Source organism: Micropterus salmoides, unplaced genomic scaffold (assembly GCF_014851395.1).
Source record: "Micropterus salmoides isolate LMB-PRFRI ecotype aquatic unplaced genomic scaffold, ASM1485139v1 Ms_hic_scaffold_5, whole genome shotgun sequence".
In the NCBI taxonomy this organism is placed as follows: Eukaryota; Metazoa; Chordata; class Actinopteri; order Centrarchiformes; family Centrarchidae; genus Micropterus; species Micropterus salmoides.
In genome coordinates, this window is record NW_024044237.1 from 21,625,490 (window position 1) to 21,650,480 (window position 24,991).

Consider the following 24,991-nt stretch of genomic DNA (forward strand, 5'->3'; position numbering starts at 1 on the left):
ATGTTATCATGTCTTCGAAGGGAAGGGATCATGCTCTACTTCAGTATGTCACAGTACATGTTGGCATTCATCGTTCCCTCAATGAACTTTAGCTCCCCAGTGGTGGCAGCACTCATGCAGCCCCAGACCATGACACTCCCACCACCATGCTTGACTGTAGTAGAGTAACTACTCTGCCTCCTGAGCCACAGTCCTTTTAGATAAATATCAATCAGCTATGTATTTAAAACTAGTAAAATGCTTTATTGTTGCCAATCTTATTCATAATTTTTCACATTTTGTTTATAATGTTTAATATTAGTTGCCTTTCTGAGCTGGTTATTCAACTATACGGTCATTTTGGAGACACAAACAGTTGTTTCTAATATTTTGTCCATCCTATTGTAAGGTTGAAAACTCTCCACCAGGTGGCGCCATGTTGGGTTCGTGCTGGACAAAGATGAGCGGGACTGTCTGACAGGCACCAGCAGAGACAGGAGACAGTAGGGAGAGGCAGTTGCTTCCCATATCCCCTCGAGAAATATTACTACGGTAAAATAAATGACATTGTCGGATTGTGTTCGTTAGCCTGCCCACCATGATAACGTTATGTCCAGCGGCACTCCGCTATGCTAACAGATAACGGTAGCTCGCTAAAGCTAATCGCAATTTACTGCTCATCTCTGAGGTGAAGTTGTAAAAACACGTTGACTGGCTCTTAATTTACAGAGATTACAGATAATATGGGACTGTAAATTGGGAAGTAAATTGTGACAGTTTTCCTAAAGGCAGAGAGTGAAGTGTGTCTCGATGGACCATGTGACTTTCTGTCAGAGGAGCTACCCCAACCTGGCTGTGGTTGCACGTGTGGTGAATGACGGTAAGTTTGCTCCTTAAATCCAAAGTATAACGTTAGCCTCGGTTTGGACATTAGCTGGGGGTGAAGTTGAGTAAGTTAGTTATCAGTTTTGATTATACATTGACAGGGATAAGTCTGGTGGGGGTGATAAACATGTTAAATATTTAAAAATAAATAAAGCTTAATTAGCTTCATCAAGGAGGGGGGAAGGGTGCTGCACTTGCTGCTGATCAGGCCCGAGCAGCATTGTGTAAACCGTTTTAATGGGTAAATTTAAGCAGTTGTAATTGGAGGATTACCAACACCTGGTCAAGAGAGCAGCTGAACACACAAAAAAAGGTTATTCAAATAGACATGTGTAAATGGATTGGATTTTAAAAAAACTCTATATGTATGTAATATTTAGTAGACTTGGGAAACACCAGCAACCTATTTTTTCCAGAACTACACAAAACCAATACAACTGTTTCTGGTTTTATGCTGATTTTTCTTTAAATGAAAAGTTTAGGTGAGAATTTCCAACAGCAATTCATTAAGACAATGTAGTGCTAACTTACTTGTATAGCTGCTTTGTTGAAGCCTCATGTACAGTTACTTTACAAGTACTTCAGAAGTAGTTGAGGAGTCAAAAATGTTAAGTAAATTAGGACACAAAATGTAAAGAACAAATAAAGATGTAAATTCAAAAATAAAAACACGAATTCCAAAACGAATGTAGTCTCAAAAATTTTTCAATAATTCCTCAATTCCAAATTAAAAGTATTTTTAATACATTTTATAAAACCAGAGAAAAGAAAAACAGCGATCTCTCCCTAAACAGAAACTGGAGAGATAATGACCACAAAGAAACAAACAAACAACAACAAAAACACATACATGCTGGGCTGACAGGACCACCTCTGCCAGTATCATGCCTAATATGCAAAGTGCAGGGTTCTGTATCAAATCTGTTCATAGTACTTTTTTGAGAGATGTTGTATTTATAAAATTATATTTATATAGAAACTCAAAAGAAGAAATTCAAAGATTATTTCATTATTCCATTAAGTGGTAATGTTAGATTTATTTATCATTTGGAGGTCTGGATATGAAATTTACCTAATAAAATTATTTTATAATGTAGGTTTTTAGATATATTTTTTGCTTAGTATTAGTGTATAAAATATCCTTACTGGTTAAATTTGACTTCTTTGAGTAACAAAAAAATGCAATTCCTCCAGAATGCTAAATTATATTCTTAAGAAAATGTGACTGTGGTGTGACCTACTCTTTTATAGATGTATGATGAATCATAAACCTAGAAACTGCATATTTCTAGTAACTTGCTCTTTGAAACACAGATTTTAAGACGCTCTGCTTAACATTGTGTTGCTATTACAATTCAGTAGCACTGTAGTGACCAATAGTCAAGCCCGGGGCTAAATAGCTTAAACAACAGTTTCTTGTATTAATGTCCGCGTCTTTGTAGAAATACGTTGTACAACTTGAGGGCATTTTTAAGTATCATTAATGTATCAAATATTTTCCAGTAAATAAGTGGTTAGACATCCACTCATTATGCCTAGTCGTGGTTGGTATAATTGTTCACGGTACCGAAGAACTCCAGGTAGGTAAAACTAGGTTACATAGTATGCTAACTGTAGCTAACCACTGATATCAAGTAAAAGCTAACTATAGCAAAGTCTTCAACTGACTTTTACAGCGTGGTTGCGTTTCGTTTTTAATATTTATTCCTCGACCGGACTCCTACATGTTTTCTTTCATTTGCCCGCGCCATTCCCCTGCTCCGGAAGGGAAAGTGTGTAAAGTTGTATTTCCGTTGTCTTCTCGTCAACACGCAGTAGAAGCTAGCCAAGCTACGTGCCAGTTGAAGAGTAGCTACTTGGTCGCGCCGTGGCCTGCCTTTGTGTGTTTCGTCTGCACGACTTGGAATGTTGGATATTCTTCCGCAGCCTAACGTTAGCCTTTGTGTTTCGTGAAATAGAGAAACGAGGCCCTCCAAATATTATTTTACAGCCAGGGCTGTGTTCTTTTCATTTAACACTGCTTCAGAAAAATGGCGGATGGCGGACATTACTACGGTAAGAAACCCTGTCTCTAACAGCTAACGTTACAGCATTAACCTTGCATGTTCTGTGCTACTTGTACCGTTTTTCTTCAGAACATGGGGACTTTATGGTGAGGAGAGAGGTCAGAAGCACTGGCTTCATGGTCCTAGGAGGTAATATTATATCATGGGCCCCCTGGAGATCTACATATGTTACTTTATAGACATAAGTGCTCACCCAGTACTTATTACAATTTTCTATTATTATTACCAGGGAATGGGTTATATTATTAACAGAACACATTAAAAACAGTTACTGCAGAGGTTAGTAGGCTGTTGTTTTGTTCCCTGTTTTGACTGCCCTCTTTAAATTGAATGTGTTCAACATTTTGAATGACACGCATGCATAAAGTAACATTAGGATTTGTTAACCTTCTTTAAGATTTGTATTTTTTGTTATATAAATTTCTATAATCATACTGCAAGCAATAAAAGACATTGTGGCTCTAATACTGTGATTTCTATATGCTGATATTTAAGTCGAACCCACTAACTTTTGAATCCTTCCCTTTCTCAGAGCATGATGATAGAACTGCACCACAGTTTCGCAATCGTAAGGGCAGAGGCTCTCACAAGGGTCGGTCGTATGACCGGTCCCGCAGAGACCGCCAACGGGGAAGCCACGCAGGAGGCTTTGGAGGTCCTGGACCACGGTCTAGGCTTGATGATCCTGATGGAGATGTAACTATGAGTGATAACTCTCAGGACAACAGCTCCCAGCACAGATTGTAAGTGTGGGCAAACGACCAAGTCAGTTTGCTGCTTAAAAAATTGTTGGTAGTTTGTGTATGTCATCAGATATGTTTGGTATGTATGACTCATTGATAAGCTCCAAAACCACCACCTTGATTTATTAGGAGGGCTTGTAGAAGTATGTTAAGAGAATAAGCCGAAAGAAACTTTACCAAATAATGTGTTTAAATGAAAAGACAAAATAAATGTTTTGTATGCTCTTTTTATGTAAGGCGAGTGACACACAGACAGCAAGGCCTAAATTCTTTGGTGTGGATCTGTTTGAACCGCTTGGGGACTGTCTTAATTTGAACAAGCATAGAAAGTGCTTTCTGTGCAATAGTCAGTCATAGAAATAGAAAGTAGAACAAGTTTCACCTTGGTCTGGAGTGCTAAAGTGAAACTATAAATGTGAACTGTCAAGTAACTTACTGGTGACTCATGTCAAAATGGGATAGAAAAGGCCAGCAATTTCTAAACAGGTGCAAAAAGTTAATATCCGCTCCGTGTGTGTGTCTGTGACCACAACTTTATTGTACACTAACAATGTAATGTTTAATATAATAATAATTAATGATGATGATGATAAAGAAACGTCCCCTTTCGTACTATTTGTTTATTTTTTCTGTACATCACCATTTTTCTGTACATCATCCAGATATCTCTTGATTTAAGTTAAAACCTTACAAAATTACTTAGAATGTAATGACAGAATAACAGCGATACGTACGTTAAAACTATCTTACAGCTGTGGGTCTTTACTTTGCTGTTGTTGCTGGACTCTGCTGTGGTCTGTGTGTCTGAGGGCTCTGTGAGCTGACTGGCAGGCCGGCTCGTTAGCTTCCCCCCTGCGGGCTGGTTCGCTAGCTCTAGACAAGAACATCGATTGAGAAAGGCGCTATGACTGGTGTTTAAAGGAGAGTGGGGTACAGTTTGTCACATGTGACGTAATTCAACTGCATTTATCTCTACAGTAAAACAATGTTTAATTCTACACAGTAATGGTTTTAGATTAGATTTTCATATGTTAGATCATCACTAGATTTCGAATATTGACATTTTTATGAGAAGGGATGGCGGGGAAAAAAAATGTGCTTTAAAGTTTTTGGAGTTGTGGAGCTCCACAAGTGGCGGCGGGGGAAGCCTGCAGCAACCTGCAGGAGGTTGCTGAGGCAGTAACAGTTGGTGGTGTAAATGCACCATAAAGGGAGGCAAAACAGTCATAAAAGAGGAGGGAAAGGAAGAAAACTTTGCTTTGATGATTTCATGAGGTAGGAAGTGGATTCAAAATGTGTGTAAAGACTTAAGAATAGGTGAGAATCATTGAATGTAAACAGAACTGTTTGTTTACAATGAAAAGGCATGAAAAAAAGAGTATACCATTACACTGTTGAGAGTGCTGATGTAGTTCACATGCTAGACACTGACTTAAGGAGGAATGTTTAAATATATAGACTTTTTTTTTTCTTTAGCAACCCATATGGAAGACCTTTTCGGAAAGGAGGAGATGGACGGTTTGACAGAGACAGGCGACAAGGCAAAGGGGGAGGAGGTAGAGGAGGAGGAGGAGGAGGAGGAGGAGGCAGCTTTAGAGGAGGAGATCGAGGTGGAGGAGGCAACAATGGAGGCGGGAGAAACCGGTCAGGCTGGTACAAAATAACAGTGAGTATTGTAAAATATCCTATTAACACTATCTCCACAAGAAATCCAAACCTCTACTGCTATGTCATATTTTGCTTCTTTGTTTGTTTGACAGATACCACACGGAAGAAAATATGATAAGAAATGGTTATTGACAGCCCTTCAGAACATCTGTTCAGTTCCCTACACACCTGTACAGGTAAGGTTCAGTGTTACACTGTCTTATGACAAATTATAAAGTAATAGATTTAAAAAGAGCTATTGTGTATTTCTGAAGTTAATGCAATTGGGTTGAGGGGAAAAAAACAATATATTAATGACCTTCTAGCCTGGTGTTTTTATTTGTAAATGCATTCAGGGTGCTTTGAGTTCTGATAAAAGAAATAAAAGAATAAGTAGATGAATAGGGAAAGTGTGTATGACTTTTTGAATTGTACTCCCCCCCCCCCCCCCCCCGGGTCTGTCCAGTACCACGTTGACCATAACAGGGTCCATTTCTACGTGGATGATTCGTCAGCTGCCAATGCTTTGCACAAATGTTCTCACAAGATCACAGACACAGACGGCTATAAGGTACCCTACAGAAAGTATTATTATTTAGTAAAATTATCGTGTGTTGCTTGCAGATAATGGCTATACTGTCCGCAGGAGGAATTCTACTTTGACACATCGTCACAAAATTCCCAAACCAAAGTTTTTCAACCATGACTTCATATATAATGAATAACAATAAATCACACGTAATCCAAAACTCAACATGTGTACAGTATATATCTTTTTTATTAATCTCTCTCATTCTGCCTTTTTTTTTTCTTTCTTTTTTTTTTTATCAAGGTGGAAGTGCACGTCAACCCCAGTGCTCCACCATCCTTCCTCCTCTCTGACCTGAAGCCTGAACACTTGGATCACCTGAAGGTGAGCTAGAGGAAGTCTGAATGGGGCTGGTTACTGTGGTTAAAATTTTATTTGTTCTGATGAGAGTCAGTGTAGATCAAAATACATGAAACGAAGTAGATCAATATTTGGTATGATTTGACAGAAGTTGAACGGGGCATTTGAGTGTTATATTTTCTAAGTAACAGATGTTTTAGGAATACATTTTTTAGGCATTAATTTTCATATTGATTTCATATTTTCTTTCAGCCCATAACTTCATTAAAATGCATTTGGAGGAAGTATCTATTAATTTAAACTATTTCTTTGCTGTTCAGATGAGGCCTCATGTTGACTGTTGTTTATCTTTTACAGCAATGCATGGCAAAACGTTTTGATGGCTCCCAGCAAGCACTGGACTTGAACAACATCCGCACAGACCCAGGTAATTATATTCTGTCATTCTTTTCATATTCCTCTTCCTTTCCTTTTGTGTATGATGTGATATTGAAATCGGATGCAACCAGCTTCCAACAGTACTGCAAAACAACTAAATTATACACTATTTTTAAAATTTATTTTAAACTGGGATCTAGTCTTTCTATGTTCTGAGTTTTACATGCTTTTTTACACTGAGGATTCAATAGATGGTGTGCACAATCTGGTGATGGAACAGAACTTTATTTTATTACTTTACATCACTGAAAATTATATTAAATAATTTTCCAGTTTGGGATATGTATTTTAGGTTTTTGCTAATTTGATTTTATATGACAGACTTGGTGTCCCAGAACATTGAAGTCATCTTGAATAGGAAGACTAACATGGAAGCTGTCATCAAGATCATTGAAGAAAACATTCCAGAGGTAAGATTAATACAATAGATGTTTTTGATATTTGCTGGAAAATAAGCAACAAAGTATTATATATCATAATGTGACTGCTGTAAATAAGTAATGGGTCAAACTGAATGTGCTTACACACGTCTCTGTGTCTTTTGCCAGCTGATGTGTTTGAACCTGAGTAACAACCGTATTCATAAACTGGATGAACTTGCCGAATTGGTTACCAAGGTGCCTCATCTGAAGACCCTCAACCTTTCCCACAATGAGGTGAAACTGGCTGTTCAGTGGATCTTGAGAATAATAACCAGGCAGGAATTGGGCCCCTTTAAATCCTCATCTCACACCAACTTGTTCTGTTTCTGTGTGGTTGTCCAGCTGAAGTCAGACCGGGAGCTGGAAAAGGTGAAAGGCCTGAAGCTGGTGGAGCTGTGGCTGAACAGGAACCCTCTGTGCGACCTTTTCAAGGATCAGGCCTCATACATCAGGTCAGTCAGTGATTTTGGGGGGTGAGGGGAGAAGATCTTATGCCGGGACACAGTGGTGTGCCTGTTTGTGTGCGAGTAGGGATGTTCAGGAGTCCTGACTCTATGATGAGTATGCAGCAGTGTGCTACAAAAGAAGATCAAGCAATCATTTTTGGGTTTGTGCACAATAACTGAAACCATTTCCCCAGCAGTCAAGGATGTACTTTTGGACCAAGCAGAGCTAACTGACATTCACCGTTAACTCCCTGTGTTTGTGAATACGGGTGTGGAAATTAGTTTAAATGATTCTTGTTTTTGTTTTACACATTTCTTGCCACTTGAGGATAAACATTTCACTTTCACACTGCAGACTAAATATTTCTTTCATCCAAAAGTTGCTGAGAGGACATCTAACCATGATGTAGTTCCACTTTGTTTTTCTTTCAGCTTGCATAAACTCTTCAGTTTGATGGCCATCTTCTCTGTGCCACTTAGTCAGCTTCTCTGTGGGGACCTCCTGTCAAGCTCTGTTCTGTTTTATGGTTCTCAGTGATGCTGTACCCAGCACTCCCCTGCTGACGTCCTGATTAGTTATCCCATACACCATCACTCTACTGGTGATATGTAATTCTGAGAAGAAGTGCTTTTTAAAAGATGTTCAGCACAACAACCCTCTACCACAATTTACTATGAACTGCTTTCGAAAATAGAATCCGAAGCAATCTCTTGAGCAGTACTGTAAACAGTGGAGGTTGTTTATTGGAGAGAGGGCAATCCACAGTTGTCTTGACAAATGTTTGGATGAAACAAAAAATCCACAGCCAATGATTTCCCCTCCCCTCATAGCACCCTTGCCCGCACGGCACCCCTGTATCAGGCGAGTATGGAAGGCTGGATAGCCAATGACGGGTAAGATCCCACCTCAAAACACCGGGACAACCTAAGGCAGGCACAGTCACGATTACTCGGCCTCAGTCCCTATGAGCTCTGACTCGCTGAGAACACAACTAGAAGAAATGAAGATGGGACAAGAGGAGAAGCCGTTGGGCTGAGGCGGAGGGGGATACATGTCATTTATTAATGACCAATGATGAGCCAAAGAAAAAGCTCTCTGTCTTCTCCACTAAGTTGGTTCTCTTTGGCCTAAAACAGGCCTCTGCTGGTCAATGAATGAAGTGGAGTTTGGCAAATACCCTTAACTAACTTCTGAGGGGAATAACTGAACTGGAAATTGAAGTTCAGTTTTGCCTGACATAAGTCAAATGGAGAAAAAAACTTCCTCTTCCAGTTTCTGATGGCTGTGACCAGTACAAAAAAGCTCAAATGTTAAGCAGAGAGAGCAGAGTAGAGAATTATCACTAAAGTCGAATGCTTATTGATCTCCCAGTCCCTCTAACCAGAGGCCCAAGCCCAATTTAACATAGAAAATCTACAGTATGAAGTCCAGTTGCTGCTAATGCATGAAGACCCATCTCTTCAGAATTGATGGTGGCTATGAGATACTGAACTGGTAACTGCTTTGCTTGTGCAGCAGAGGAAAGCTTTAGGATGAGTGGTGGGACTGCTGGATCCAGCTCACTTAGAGGCAAGCTTTTATTTTTTTGTTCAGCTTTCTTTTCAGGTTTCTCTTTCTTGGCCGATAAACATGGACACACACACTGACAAACTCACTGACATGATGAATAGTGATTGCCGCCTCTTCTGAACGTTAGACTACCTGTGCTGGTGTTTGTGTGAATTTCACTTAATATATTTTTTTCACCCAGATCCAGTTTGTTTTTTGGTGTCGTAGACTCATCTGTTCTCCAGCATCTTGGCCAAAGTTTGGGGGGTGGGGGGGAGTTGACACGCGACTGGCAGTAACCACCTCTCCCAGCTAATTCAAAATGGATGTATTTATTGGTTTCCAGCGCAGTCCGGTAGATCGTGGGTGTTTTTATGTGTGTGCTTCTAGAAAAGTGTGCTTGTGTTGCTTCCCCATGTCAGATCTGTGTATATCTCCATATTGTGGGAGAGGGTGAGTATGCCTGCTGGTAAGTACACTTTGGGGTGGGAGAATTGTCGACGGGCAAAGCTTGAAACTGAAGGGAGGATAAGGGTGCATATGATAGTCCATATATCGATTCATGTGTATATAAAGGTTAAATCCCCTGTGGCACAGTTTGTAATTACTCTCCATTTTCATGTATCTATATATGACAACATATATTTTTGACAACATAGCCGCTTATATTACATCAACTAAAAGGCAGAAAAATGGCCTTAAGTGGGCCAGCAGGTGTGACTGACTCTCATATCTACAGTAATATACATGATTTTATTTGTGTGGTGTGGTTCGTGATGATAACATTCCTGCTCTTGATTTTTCTTCCTGTACCAGTGCTGTGCGGCAGAGGTTTCCCCGGCTTCTCAAACTGGTAAGTCTCTGAACAAAGAGTTGGAAAAGCTAGAGCAGATAATGACCAACGGCAAAAGATCAGTCTACTGGGGAGGAACTACAAAATTTAGATTTGGGGAAAGTTATTTGGTTGGTTATGATGCTCTCCACAGTGATTTGACATTTATTGCACAGCATGTTTTGGACATCACCCCCTAAAACCCTGTTAATATGACCTCCAAATCGTTATAGATACAGTTGTTCATGTTTGCTTTTTGTATGCAACATGAGAAACCTCCTCCCTTCTGAGGTGCATCTTATTTGCACATTAAAATCCAAAAAGAAACGTTGTCTCATTAGCTTAAAAGGACTAGTTTGCATCACTAATTTGCTTTACTAACCTCAGCTCCTCCAGTCACCTCCGTCCTTTCTTTTCCTAACAACCACACTTCTGAAAAATAATTGAACCAGTCTGTACAGGACAGAGCTGCAGGCTACACCAGTTTACTCTGAGATTGAATCTGATGTTCTCTACAAGTAGGCAGTAATAAAATACAGCTACCGGTTACTTTATATTGAGCTAATGTTAAGTTATATAGCAGCCAAAAGACGCAGCCTGCTGTTGAAGCTTTCCTGCTCAGCTCAGTCTGAAGGGGAGGGGGGATGTTAGCTAACTAAGCGCTAACAGGCTTCACTTTTCCAGCAGGTGGGGAAACAACAGCCTTTTCTTGGTCTTGAGAAGCTGACACACTGTAACAGACACCGTACATTTACTCCAGAATATTTTCCGCCGCTCGCGTTCACCATCACTTTCTGTCGCTCGTACAATCAAGCACTCACTACGCACCTCCTGATTCCTTACAGGAGTTACGCTGTTATAACAGCATCTGTCACATAGATGTTTTGTATAGAACGATTAGAGGAAGCTAGCCAAGCATTGAGTGTTGCCATATCCCCACAGTGTGCGAGTGAAAACATTTGTAGCACATAGTTTAATTATCGTGGGAAATTTTAGTAGCGGCGGTCATGATTCATGAATGCATATTGGGGAAACACTGCAATATCACATACAAACACTATCACATCAAAAAAGTACAAAATGAAAGGCCTATGGGTTGTTGAGCAAAATATCTAAGACAAAGTAGAGACAAAATCCCCAATTTCCTGGGGAAACCCTGCAATGTTTATAGTGTCTTTTTATATTTTTCATGAACTGATTACATCACTCCATTGTTCTTTTTTATTATTGATATTATATTGGTATAGTGTGCATGCGCCAATGTGCATGCAGCCTGTTTTAACTTTCTTTTTTATATCTCACGTGTGTGATTTTTGGTCTACACGTAATTTAAACTAGACTCTCTCAAATCATGCAAGTGGAGAGAGTTTTGGTAAGCCAGGGCGCCGTTGCGCAGCAACTTCACGCTTTGTTTACACCTGGGACCATCTGATCCCATCTGAAGCCGACCGGGGCGCCCATCCCCACTGAGATCTAGAGGAGGACACACAGGTTGCAGAGGAGGAACAAAACAGCGAAGGCTAATAAGATGGACGAGCTAACAGCGTTAACCCAGAGTCAGAGGGAGTTCCGGGAGTGTAGTGTAATGTGCTTCACGGAGACTTGGTTACACTCAGATATTCCTTACTACAACGTCTCCATCGACGGCTTTCAGACTGTTCGGGCCGACAGAAATTGCACTGAGAGCGGTAAGCGTAAAGGCGGGGGGGGGGGCTTGCCGTTCTAGTTAACAATGGTGTAATCCCAGTCACATTACGGTTAAACAACGTATCTGTAGCCCGGACCCTGAACTGCTTGCTATGGGACTCCGGCCATATTATCTGCCACGGGAAATTTCACATGCCATCGCCGTTGCAGTTTACATTCCACCCTCTGCCAACCCGACGTCGCCGTGTAATGTCATCGACTCTGCCATTGCTGAACTCCAGACTCAACACCCGAATGCCCTCATAGTGATCTCGGGTGACTTCAACCACGTCAACATGACAACCACTCTAACCAGCTTCACCCAGTATGGGAGTTGCCATACTAGAGAGGAGAGGACCCTGGATCTGCTGTATGCTAACGTTCAGGATGCAAACAGCTCTTCCGCTATGCACTTAGCCATGCATTTATACTTGTGCATAGGTCTGTCCGTCATTCTGCAATTACACCCCCAAACGCTAGTCGACAGTAGTGCCACAGCTTCCACTGTGTTGACTTTCGAGTCATTTTGTGTAGGGAGCTATGCAGAGGCTATGCCGTCAATTTGACGCAGAAGTATACTTAAGGAGAAGTACAGAAGGAAGCTGGAGCGTAAACTCGAGCAGAACAACATGAAGGGAGGTCTGGAGTGGCATGAGGAACATCACTGGCAGTAGAGGAGTTGAAGGCAGCTTGGACAGGGCCAGCGAACTTAATCTGTTCTTTAACAGATTTGATACTATGGCTCCTGCCCATCTCCCCACTAACTCAGCTGCTGCCTCAGCTCCAAACCAACTACTCCCCCTTCCTCCTCCTCACTGTCCCCAGGCCTCCTCCTGGCAGATCCTTACTCCCTCCTCTGGCTCTCGAGTTAACAGCTCTCTCCAGCCTAACAACTCCTCTTCTCCCCCACCTGTGACCTCTGTGTACCTCACTGCTGACCAGGTGAAAGACAGCTGAGGAGACTCCACTCTAATAAGGCTGCAGGCCCTGATGGTGTCCGTCCCGGGATGCTCAAAGCCTGTGCCAAAGACATCAAGTCCCAGTGACTCCAAGGACTACAGACCTGTGGCGCTGACTGGAGAGACTGGTTCTGGATCAGCTGCGGCCCATGGTCCGACCTCTCCTGAACCCCCTCCAGTTCGGTGCTCAGACAGCACGGTCACCAATACCGGGGCCCCGCAGGGGACTGTCCTCTCCTCCATTCCTCTTTACCATCTACACCACGGACTTCAACTACCGCACAGAGTCCTGCCATCTTCAGAAGTTTTCTGATGACTCTGCTGTGGTTGGATGTATCAGCAAGGGTGATGAGGCTGAGTACAGAGCTGTGGTGGGGGACTTTGTCACATGGTGTGAGCAGAACCATCTGCAGTTCAACGTGACAAAGACTAAAGAGCTGGTTGTGGATCTAAGGAGAGCAAAGGCACCAGTGACCCGTGTTACCATCCAGGGTGTTGGTGTGGACATTGTGGAGGATTACAAATACCTGGGAGTGCACTTTGACAAACTAGACTGGGCCAAGAACACTCAAGCCCTCTACAGGAAGGGCCAAAGCTGTCTCTTATTTTCTGAGGAGGCTGAGGTCCTGCAACATCTGCAGGACAATGCTGAGGATGTTTTGTGAGTGTGTGGTGGCCAGTGCTATCCTGTTTGCTGTTGCATGCTGGGGCAGCAGGCTGAGGGTAGCGGACGCTAACGGACTCCACAAACTGATCCGCAAGGCTAGTAACGTTGTGGGGGTGGAGCTGGACTCTCTGTCGGTGGTGTCAGAGAGGAGGATGCTGTCCAAACTACATGTCATCTTGGACAATGTCTCCCGCCCACTCCATGATGTGCAAATCAAATACAGGAACACTTTCAGTGCAAGACTTATTCCCCGAAAATGCACCACAGAGCGCCACAGGAAGTCATTCCTGCCTGTGGCCATCAAACTTTATAACTCCTCCCTCCAAGTTTCTGACACACGGACACTTAGTTTTTAAACTGGATTATATTATCTATTTTTGTGCAATATTATCTGTTTAATTAATGTACAATATTCTCTGCTGCTATTTATTCACTAGTCCTTTTTGGTTCACCATAATTATTTTATAAAGTAAATAATGTATATACCCACACTTTATATTTTTCTTATATTTTATATTTATACTCATATTTATATACTCTTTATGTATCTACCTTTTATTACTATTTCTATTCCTTATGCCTTGACAAGTGTGCAATTGTGACAAAGAATTTTTCCCCTGGGGATCAATAAAGTATTTCTGATTGGTAATAATGCAGCACTGTATGGCCCACTTTTTAAAGTAAATGACAGTGTAAATTTTGTCTGGTTTTGAAACCATACATCTGTGAAATACATTTTCAGTACATGAATTCTGTCATATTCCTAAAGAAATCAATGCAGAGTGGCAGAAAGTTCCGCCATTGCTTATTTCATTAATGTAACCCTCATGTGTTCAGGATGGTCACGACCTCCCCCCTCCCATTGGATTTGATGTGGAGACGCCCACCACTATCCCCCCCTGCAAGGTTACTGTTTTATCTCATTTGATAGTATATTTATAGTCTTTTGGTGTACAAGACATTCAGTACAACTCTCCAAGGTGTTAATTTTTTTAATAACTAACTTCAGAAGTTTAAGCTGCATTGTCCTTCATGTGAAAGTCTCAAGACAATTATTGTCTTTGTACCTGACAAATGTTTTTCCAATTGACAATGCAGGGCAGCTGTTTTGGCACTGATGAAATCAAGGCTCTCATCCTTCGGTTCTTGCAACAGTGAGTTTCTAGCTTTCATACAAACAGTGTAATCACAGCAGTCGGTTGATCTGTGCTTGTTTTCCAGGGTTAACCAGTAACTGATTAACCAGTACTGCTTTTTAAATTTCACTTCCAGAAAAGGGTCAAGAAAGAATCACAAGTAAACTAACTCACGTGACATCTGACTGTGTTGCAGGTACTACAGTATATATGACTCGGGGGACAGACAGCCACTCCTGGATGCTTACCACGATGGAGCATCGTTATCCCTCACAACACCTTACTCCACCCAGAACCCCTCCAGGTAAGAAAACACAGACGTCTGTGTACACATAATGACATTGTTTAGCACAAAGAGGAATAGGAAGTACCATTTTTCAGTGTTTCCAATGTAAGTCGTTCATTTTAAAGATGTTTGCGTAGCTCCACCCATCATTGTCTGCTCTTATACCTGATCCCACTCCTTACATCTCCCTGTCTGAGTCGCAACTTGATTCACATTGAATCCATCTATGCCTCTCCTCTGGTTTTAGGAGCAGTCTGGGAGAGTACCATAAAGACAGTCGAAACCTGAAGAGGCTCAAAGACTCTAGTGAGTTTACCTGTCGAGCTGTTGACTTATAATAGCGGCTGAATTGTTGAGACTGAATATTTTTGTGATTTGAGATGCCTGCTGATCTTTCCCTGTCTGAATCTTCCCTCCTTCAGCGATGCGGTTTCGGCTTCTGAAGCACACACGACTGAACGTGGTGGCTTTCCTCAATGAGTTGCCCAAAACTCAGCACGACATTGCTTCGTTTACTGTCGATGTAAACACCTACACCGTGAGTTGTTCTGTCAGCTTATCACTTTCCTTTTCCTCTCTATGTGAATCATTTCTCTGTATTAACCCTGCAAAAATGTTTTCTGTTTACAGAACACACTATTGTCATTCACAGTGAGCGGAGTCTTCAAAGAAGGTGAGTTGTTTGGTCATCATGATTTAAAATTTTGATGCAAAGATAAGTGGTGTTGGTTTTGTCACTTATTTGTGTTGTCTGTGAAGGTTCTCAGTCATCCATGTCAAAACTAATTTGTGTTGTGACTGTTTTTCAGTTGCTGTTGATGGTAAATCCCGAGAGTCCACCATGTCCTTCTCTCGAGTGTTCATCACAGTCCCAGCAGGGACTACTGGGTAAGTTTAGTGAGCTCCCAGTGGGTTGTATCATCTAGATGTTGTTTTCACATTTTCCCAGAGGAGGGGAAAAGGTACTAAATTAGTACCATCACTTGTGGATCTTTGAGAAAATGAACTGGACATCAGGACAAACATCTTTGTGTTTTCTGCTTTACATCCTGTGAAATAACATTCATGAATAAAAAGCTCTGAGTTTTAAAATCACTAAGATCCACACAAATCAGACATTTTTCCTTCTTTTTAATAACTATTAACAATACATTTAAAAAAAACAACATTATTTTTGACTACAAAAAGGGTTGAGTAAATGTGATTTCAGTTGTACTTTTACCAGTACGCCACCTAATGGCCCATAATAACACAACTAGCTACATTTATACAGAGACTAATGTTTAAATGGGCCTTAACCTCTTAACATTCCAACGCCCACGGGCCCTCAGGTCCTGGCCAATGCGACCAATGCAAACCATTTCAAGATACAATCAGCGCTTCTGTCAGACCAACCAGTACAATCAAAATTGTCACGACTCACCTATGAAGCCCCATGGTAATCTACAGATCGATTATATTCCAACAAAAATGGTCTTGTTGCATTGTCAAAGGTCCAGAGGAGCCAATCCAGTAAAAAGATTAAGTCCAAAACACATTATTCCATCAATAAATCCCCAGGGACTGCTGCCGCATTGTTTCATATTTGCCGGCAGATGTGGCTCGTATGTCATTATAACCGTAATAACGCCAATTTGAATGTAAATAACTACGATGGCTTGTATTCAAATTAGCCGCTGAACTCGAACCTTTCGAGTGACACCAAATCCGACCCAATAGGAGCTCACATGTCCCTCTCACAGCCTTCAATATCCAACGAGAGCCTGCGCTGTAAGGAAGGGCCAGCCCCTATTATTTCGTGGGAAGGCCAAGCCAATTGCAAGCAATTGTGCCGATGACTGGCACTTCGTGTAGCCAATAAAAATCTGAAAATAACAATCTAGCTTTTAAGTAGGAAGTTCATGATCTACCAGCAAAAAAAACACATCTGCGTCAAGCTACCGGCTAATATGGACAATGCAGCAGCAGCCACCTGCCGCCAAGTGGCAGTGCGGCAGCAACAAAACCTGCAATAGAACAGAGAGGGGGGCTTGGGGAGGAGGAAAAACGACAACAAAAACAAACAATAATAATAATAGTAAAAGACAACCAGCCAAACAGCAGCAATAAACAGCTGACATAGTAAGACTAAGAGAACAATGAAAACAAACAGTCAAGCACACTAAATAAGCAACACAGCACAGCCAGGAGAGCTGGAATAATAACAATTAATTTAAATGAGTAACTGAAAGAAAAGCATCAGGAATAATTCTACCAGGGACAACCTAAATTTGCGTGTGTGTGTGTGTGTGTGTGTACATGTGTGCGCATAAGCCTGTTAAAGAATGTAGTTGTTAGTGAGAGTGGGACGCCACGACTGTGCCACACTTATCCCAGCAACAGGCACGCAAGAACCCCAGTAGCCAATAGGGGTGGGAGAACGAAAAGAGAAGGGGGGGGACTAAAAAAACAAAAAAACAAAGACTCCCAGATGCACCGCGATGCAAACGCGGAAGACCCCGACCCAATTGCCAGTTGACAACACAATGCCGACGGAACGCAAGAAGCGTAACTCGCGGAAGATCAGTGCCCGGACCGACCGCGGCGCGCACACAACATAGACCAGTGCTCCCCCCCACCCACCCAGCACCCCACCGCCGCGCAGTGAACAACCAAAACGCCCAAATGCCACGCAATCATCAACACCAATGCACAAGTGACGAGTCCAACGCGCACACTGCGCGAGCACGGCGACACCCAATGCCCAGCAGCCCCCTGCGAATCCCGCGTGCGAGGTCGGGCAAACGAGAGAGAGCGAGCGGAAGAACACGACAGCGAAAGCCAGCGGAGAGAAACACCAGCAGCAAGTCCCAGCCCGCCAGTAAACGCACCGCACAGGCCACCGTGCACCCGCCAATAAAAGTCTGCCGTCCTGTTGGGTCAGATGTACGACCAGGCTGGGCCAGTTAAGCCTGGTCCCCACCTTCACCAACTTAATAAACTTTGTCAAAAAATACTCCAGCTTTCTACGGTAGTCAATAACTCAGGCAGGCAGAAACTTCTCTGGAGACGGTCAAGAGTCGGTGCAAAAAGAGTTTATTCCAAAACAGGACACGTAAACCCGTACAACATCCCAGCAGGTCGGAGGATGAAGTCCATCCTCTGGTCTGCAGACAGTCTTATATATATCTCTTCTGGGCCCCCTCCTTTTCTCATGATGAACTTCTTTTCCTCTTTTATTTAGGTGTTTTTACCAATTAACACTGTTTCCCAGCTGTCATTTATTACTGTAATGTAGATTTTCTTCATCTTTATACTACTGTATAAGAAGTTCATCATTTACATTTCAACTTCAGTCTCGTTGTGTTTTTTAAAGGGTACGCATGCTTAATTTGACACACAACTGTATTATATAAAGCAATTAATATAAGAATAACATAAGTAAAGTTGCATTGAAATTAATGCTTGGTTTCTTACAGCATTCTTGATGTTATGCTGGCTGCTTTCTGCTTATCTGTCTGTCGTGTTTTTGCCAAGCATCTGTCGGTTTTTTGGTCATCCTCTGTCGTGTTTTTGCAAAGCATGAATTCCTTCAGCAAGTTCGCTCAAAGCTCACACAGGTCATAAGCAAATTCACTCAAAGCTCATACTGGCTATAATAACCAGAAGTTGAAAGTTGACAATCAAACCCCCTTAATCAGTAATTAAGCACGTAGTCTTAATATTAGTAGATTAATACATCAGCAGTTCCTCATGTAATCACAACAGTAGATTACCGCAGAACAAAGCATGCACTTATTAATATCGATTAAGGATAATCACTTATGACTGTTTCTTGACTGATGTCTAACTTTTTGTCTGCAATGCTCCCCCTCTCTGTGTCCTAGGCATACCCTCTGCTGATCATGCTATTTTAACCAAGAACTTGACTTTGTGGAATAAGCTTGTGTCTCTTGTGCTGTGTGCTATAGACAGGACATTCTTACTGTATTGATGTATGTTTTGTAACACAATTTTCACTAATTCTGCTTCTACATTTTCCTTTGCTGGTGTTTTTGATGATGCCTTGCTGTGCTCACTCTGCTCCCAGAGCACACATGCCTGCTTACACACACATGTGCTACTGTTACTGTCTCCGGGCAGCTAAACACAGAGGACCACACACTCTGAGCTATAGTGTTTCAGCGTTGTGATCTTAACTTTACACTATAAAATAGCACTCTAAATGATGACAATAGCTATAGAGTTTTGACACTGTAATCTTAACTTTACACTCTAAAATAATAATTGAAATGATGCCAATGCAGACCACCTTCGCTCTAGCAATTAATGATAACAATTTAGGCTGTAATGTTCTAAAATAATTCTCAACAGTCCCCCCAACCGCCGGAAAAAACTAAGGCCGCCTGCGCCAGCCGACATCCCCCATGCACAGCACACCCCCTGGCCGCCGTGCAACACCAGCCAAGCCAGCAACGAGGCAATATCAACCAGCTCAGCTGCATGCCACCACCAACCCACCCACCCGTCAAGGGCCGAGAACTCCAGGCACAAGCCCAGAATAAACCGGAGCACAGCCCTGCCCCGCACCCACACTGCACATCCCGAAAACTAACTTTATACTTCAGTATCCAGAGGGGTCCAACAACTGGCTGACAGAGAAATGGGGAAGCATGGATCCGAGGCCAACGAAGCAAAACAGCAGTGCTGTTTTAGAAAAAATACGCTAAGACATAATGTTACACTCAGAAAAACCTGTGTAAAATAGTCCTTTTTCATGGTATTGGTATGAAAATTAAAGCCCCCTGCTTCCAGTTTTAACTGGCGTTTTTGGTTAACGTTCTTTCTCAAACAGAGAATGGGGGTGTGGTTAATAGTCAGATGTAATACACTACCATGACAACCAAAAACTGACCAGCTGGAGTGTTCAGTAACGATAGGCTGTGTTAACATCACTACACTAAAGTTTAGTAACGTTACACTTAAGTGTCTGGCAGGAGTAGCCATTACTTACCCATGATAAAAACTAATGTGCGTGGTTCCGCTGTTAGCAATCATACAGTCGATGGTCCTCTCACGCACTGCACACAATAACTCCCACTGTGTTTTATGGTGCACTTACTTTACCGCGGGGGTGTGTGTGTGTGGGGGGGTCTATTACTCTGAACTGTGTATAAAGACTTCTGATACCATTCACATCCGCCGATGCATTGGTAAAACGGCCGTCAGTAAAATGCATGTTGCAGACTGTATATAAGACGGTGGCAGGTGAAAGTGCGATGCGTTTTCTGTCATCTGTCCTCCAACACCACACGTAAAAATGCCATAATGAAAATAAACAGCACACTAAACCAAGAGGAAGAAACTAAAAAATAAAATGAAGACCCTCTGTTAGCTAACTTTCTGCAATAACTATGCTAGCTAACTGCACCTGGCTAACTACAACTTAGTTAACTTAGCTAACTAAACTAGAAAGACAAACCAACAGTCAGACACAGAGAGAGCCTGGGCAAGCTTGGAGAATGACGTATGACTTATGGAATTACTATAGTCCTACGTCAGCACACCATTTGAACAACTAAGCAACATTTGCAACTTTGAGCACAAAATTACACCATTTGTCAAAAAATATTTGAACTATGTGGGTAATCAACATTGTAAGGAAATGACACAGAAAAATATGAAATATCATAGAAATGTCAAAATACACTGGAGGGGGGGGCTTTAAACTAGGACTAGGTAATGCTAATCCTGTGGTCCTACAGTGTTTTCCAGCTAAGAAGCCCCAGCTATAGTTATCTGCATGCATTTGTTAGCAAGCATTTTGAAGCGGAAATGAAAAATATATTAGTTCTAGTGTGTTTAAACTTAATCAATTCCAGTAGCACTTACAATCATTCTGACTTTTGGGTCAGACACTCCAGAGTGTTATCTTTCAGAGAAATCTAAAACCATGCATGTACTCCAAATGGTTCAAGAACTACATTCAATTTACTTTGGATATACCTCGAATAGGCGTTTTGCATGAATTTTACAGGAATGTTAAGAGGTTAAATACAGTTTTCATTCATATGAAAACATCCATGCAGGCATCCAGATTTTTTTTCTGATCAGCTCTAATCAAAATAGAAATAAAATTAAATGGTTTTCCGTTTTTAGTTACACCTATATAATGCTAATACATTCTTAATATTAATCAACACCTCTGAATAAAATGCCAAGAAAATGGACGCTCAACTCCTCATGAAATCCCTGAAACAGTCATATGTCATTGTCTGTCTGTCTGCTGCATTCTTCCTGTGCCGCAGGTTGTGCATCGTGAACGACCAGCTTTTCATCCGGATGGCCACAACGGAGGAGATCCGCCGAGCCTTCGTTGCTCCAGCCCCGACTCCATCGTCCAGCCCTGTCCCCACTCTCACTGCACCGCAGCAGGAGATGCTCACAGCCTTCTCATTGACGTCTGGCATGAACCTGGAATGGTCCCAAAAGTAAGTCTTGTTTTTGTGCATGTTTGGTTGGCAATGATGCACGATGGGGCTGCACAATAAATCTAATCGCAATTGCGATATCATGTGGTCATGTGCGTTTACATAACCGCAAAAAGTGTGCAATTTAATAAAACTGTAAAAGGTGTGTGTGATGCTGTCTTCTGTGTGCGCTGCAGTTTGCTCACTATTTCCGCCCACACGGGGCTCTCATGTGCCCCTAAAAACAGATAAGCCTACTGCAATGAGAAAAATTGAGCAGTGTGCCAGTAACTTTTAAGACAGCAGGCTATAGTAACCCCCCTTCCCGCCCTGCCGCTAATCGTTCAAAACATAGTCGGATGCACCACTGGAGCACCAAGAGAAATGCCGGTGCTCTGGTCGCTCTGTGACAGAGACGTTGAAGTGGTCAGACAGAAGAAAACAGGGAGAAGATAAAGAAGCTTTGATTTTGGCGCGCTGGCCAATCAATGTTAGCTGTATCGTAGTTATGTTATTGTTTTTGTTTCCAGCCTGCAGTTTACTGATTAATTTTAAAATGTAGGAAATTTGACTGTTTTGTTTTGTAATGAAATCAAGCAATTGTAAAATGAATAAAGGCCATAACTGCCACACTACTGCTGTCATCCCTGTTTAAAGTGCTCCCACACATCTGAGGACTTGATTTTGTTTTCCCTTTGATGTGAACTGGAGCGTTACTTTAACTGCTGTCGGAGATCAGGCACACGGAAAAAAAACCTCAATAATCGAAAATCTAACTGTCGAATATTCGGGTCCAGCCCTACTGTATCAGTGCATTTAGTTGTTCAACTTTTCACAGGGGAGATATGCTTGTCAGTCACTTTTCGAAAACCGACCAATCACAGCCTGGATGGGGCGAGACGTTAAAAAAGTTTGATGTGCTAGAGCAAATCATTAAATGTTGAACAATATTATTATTGACAAGTTAGTACTTTGGTCTCTAATTTGTTAACGCAATGTAAAGCATGCACAAGGATTTAATGAATAAAAACAACCCACATAAATGAAACAGCTGTAACGGGATTTAATATTCAGCTGTGGTAAAATAGTATACTATTATATGAAATTATATTGAATGTAGTATATTATTGTTATACTTTCAGTATACTATAACTAAACATTATACTATTTATTTAATACACTCATGGACAGTTCCTCCTTTAGGTTGTAGAAAGAGACTCTGCATTAGACAGATGTACATTGAGCTGGTGCGAGTGTGCAAATATGTGCTGCTTCTAGCTGCCGCCTCTGTAGAGTAACACACTCCCCTTGTTCTGTTTTACATCTGTTTTACTAGTTGTAATAAATATTTAACTTTGTTCAAGTTGAGAAATACACATTTCAAAATGTCAGCATTTTGCGCATTCCTTGATAATTAATCAAGTAGACTCATAGTAACATTTGTTCCATTATTATCAAATTGCAATATTGGCTATAATTATCGCAATATGACTTTTTCTCCAAATCATGCAGCCCTAATGCACGACCATAATTTATTAACTTAATATAAAATAAGTGAACAATTCTTCTGTCGTAGGTGTCTACAAGACAACGAGTGGGATTTCAACAGAGCGGCACAAATATTCACTCAGTTAAAGGTAACATGACTCACTTGAACTCTGCATCTCTAGGAAACTGATCATTTTTTATAACACCCTAAAATACTTTTTCCTCTTCTCTTTTCAGACGGAAGGCAAGATCCCAGACGTTGCGTTCATAAAATGAAGAGTTGAATCACCTTTCTTTTGTGAAATAAAATCTGCAGTAATTTTATTTATGGCTTTATCCTTTAATCTTCTGCCTTTTGTTTTATTCATAATAATGTAGTTCAAGTTTACTAAAACTGTTTTGTTTTAACAGCCAAATGTCAACTGTTTGACCTAAAGACTGAAGTTATGATACAATTTTGGGTCATTGTAACCTTAGTTTTTTGGTCATTTGTATAGAAATCACTACATGTTTTCATAGGAATAAAGACAAATGGCCAGTGGTTAAATGGCCAGTGGTTAAATTTGTGTTCATCTGTGTTGATTTGTTGTATCGTGTTTTACAATAAAATATTTTGTTACACAACTGATACATTTCACTTTAGGTACAATAAGAACAAAATACTGAGAGGAAGGTACATTCTTGACCTTGCCTTGGGGGATATTTATATAAATAAATTGCAGTTCTACATCTTCTATTTTATGATAAAATAAAATTGTCATAATGCAAATACTTACACATGAAATGACAAATATGTAGCTATATACATAGCAAAGTAAGTATTGAAATGGGTTCATCAGAAAGTATTTTATATGAAACTTAATTGAAAACATTTCAGAGGCAGAGACCAGACTAACAAATATCATGTACAAATCCATTCCAGTAGTTGAAATGATAAACTCTATTTTTTGTTATGATAAAGTGATTATTTTAAACAATGTTTTTTACAAAGCAAACAGTGACACTATCGAGCGGTGGCCATTCACCAGATAGACATTTTATGCAGTCATCAACCATTCTGTTATTAGTATAAAATCAGTTGTATTCAGAAAATTGTATTAATTGCGAAAAGAAATATTAAAGAAACATCTGATGACATTTTATGGAGTTAATAGTCAGGTGCTCATATGAACATTTAAACAGTTTTGTCTTTCTGTGAGAATTCTGACAAAATCCTTATTCTATGCAAAAATGTAATCCATGTTTATTTGAAGCTAATTTGAGGCCTCAGCTGCCTTGAGTTTGTCAAATGAAGTGAAAGTTTTGTAGAAAACTGTCTTTTTAAAACTAATTTTCTTGTTTTTCCAGAGGGTGTTTCTGTGCTGAGCCGCAACGGAGGCATAGTAACCACTTCATTTGACTAACTCAGACTGATAAAACTTCATATTAGCTTCAGCTAAAGTTTCTAATTAATTTTTGCACAGAACAAGGACTGTGGATTAGATGTGCAACGATTATTCTCTTAGTTGTCAATTATAAAATTAATCGCCAACTATTTGGATAATCGATTTGGTTTGTGTAAATTTTTAAGTCAAAATCATTTGATTCCACCCGCGACCCGATCCCGGATAAGCGGATGAAGATGGATGGATGGATGGATTATTTGATTCCAGGTTAAATGTGAATATTTTCTGGTTTCTTTAATTCTCCATGGTAGTAAATTGAATGTCTTTGGTTTGTGGACAAAAAAAGACACCTGAGGACGTCATCTTGGACTTTGGGACACACTGATTTCAAAGTGTGGTCGCCTGACTATTGTTTTAAAACTGACATGAAAAAATATGGACCTGTCTTAATTTCCCAGTGGACCCTAAAAGTGTTTGCTGCATCACCAATATACACTCACCTAAAGGATTATTAGGAACACCTGTTCAATTTCTCATTAATGCAATTATCTAATCAACCAATCACATGGCAGTTGCTTCAATGCTTTTAGGGGTGTGGTCCTGGTCAAGACAATCTCCTGAACTCCAAACTGAATGTCAGAATGGGAAAGAAAGGTGATTTAAGCAATTTTGAGCGTGGCATGGTTGTTGGTGCCAGATGGGCCGGTCTGAGTATTTCACAATCTGCTCAGTTACTGGGATTTTCACGCACAACCATTTCTAGGGTTTGCAAAGAATGGTGTGAAAAGGGAAAAACATCCAGTATGTGGCAGTCCTGTGGGCGAAAATGCCTTGTTGATGCTAGAGGTCAGAGGAGAATGGGCCAACTGATTCAAGCTGATAGAAGAGCAACTTTGACTGAAATAACCACTCGTTACAACCGAGGTATGCAGCAAAGCATTTGTGAAGCCACAACACGCACAACCTTGAGGCGGATGGGCTACAACAGCAGAAGACCCCACTGGGTACCACTCATCTCCACTACAAATAGGAAAAAGAG

At 41.0% G+C, this 24,991-nt stretch overlaps 1 protein-coding gene across 3 annotated transcripts; it reads left to right on the top strand.

Annotated features, from left to right (window-relative positions):
* Nucleotides 1–453: 453 nt before the first annotated feature.
* Nucleotides 454–23,114, top strand: nxf1a (nuclear RNA export factor 1a). Of its 3 annotated transcripts, XM_038698844.1 has the most exons (23): nucleotides 454–667; nucleotides 768–859; nucleotides 3,000–3,059; nucleotides 3,463–3,673; nucleotides 5,150–5,339; nucleotides 5,434–5,517; nucleotides 5,787–5,891; nucleotides 6,153–6,233; nucleotides 6,567–6,636; nucleotides 6,969–7,057; nucleotides 7,196–7,303; nucleotides 7,412–7,521; nucleotides 9,881–9,917; nucleotides 14,046–14,114; nucleotides 14,307–14,362; nucleotides 14,541–14,648; nucleotides 14,878–14,936; nucleotides 15,053–15,168; nucleotides 15,261–15,303; nucleotides 15,440–15,518; nucleotides 20,918–21,100; nucleotides 22,656–22,716; nucleotides 22,805–23,114. In XM_038698844.1, the coding sequence occupies exons 1-23, from the start codon at nucleotides 609–611 to the stop codon at nucleotides 22,841–22,843; spliced, it is 2,109 nt and encodes a 702-aa protein (XP_038554772.1). In that variant the 5' UTR covers nucleotides 454–608; the 3' UTR covers nucleotides 22,844–23,114. The 3 variants fall into 3 exon arrangements, with proteins under 3 accessions (XP_038554772.1, XP_038554773.1, XP_038554774.1); XM_038698845.1 differs by lacking the exon at nucleotides 3,000–3,059 and having other exon boundaries at nucleotides 457–667; XM_038698846.1 differs by lacking the exons at nucleotides 454–667; nucleotides 768–859; nucleotides 3,000–3,059 and adding an exon at nucleotides 2,660–2,919.
* The last annotated feature ends 1,877 nt before the right edge of the window (nucleotides 23,115–24,991 follow it).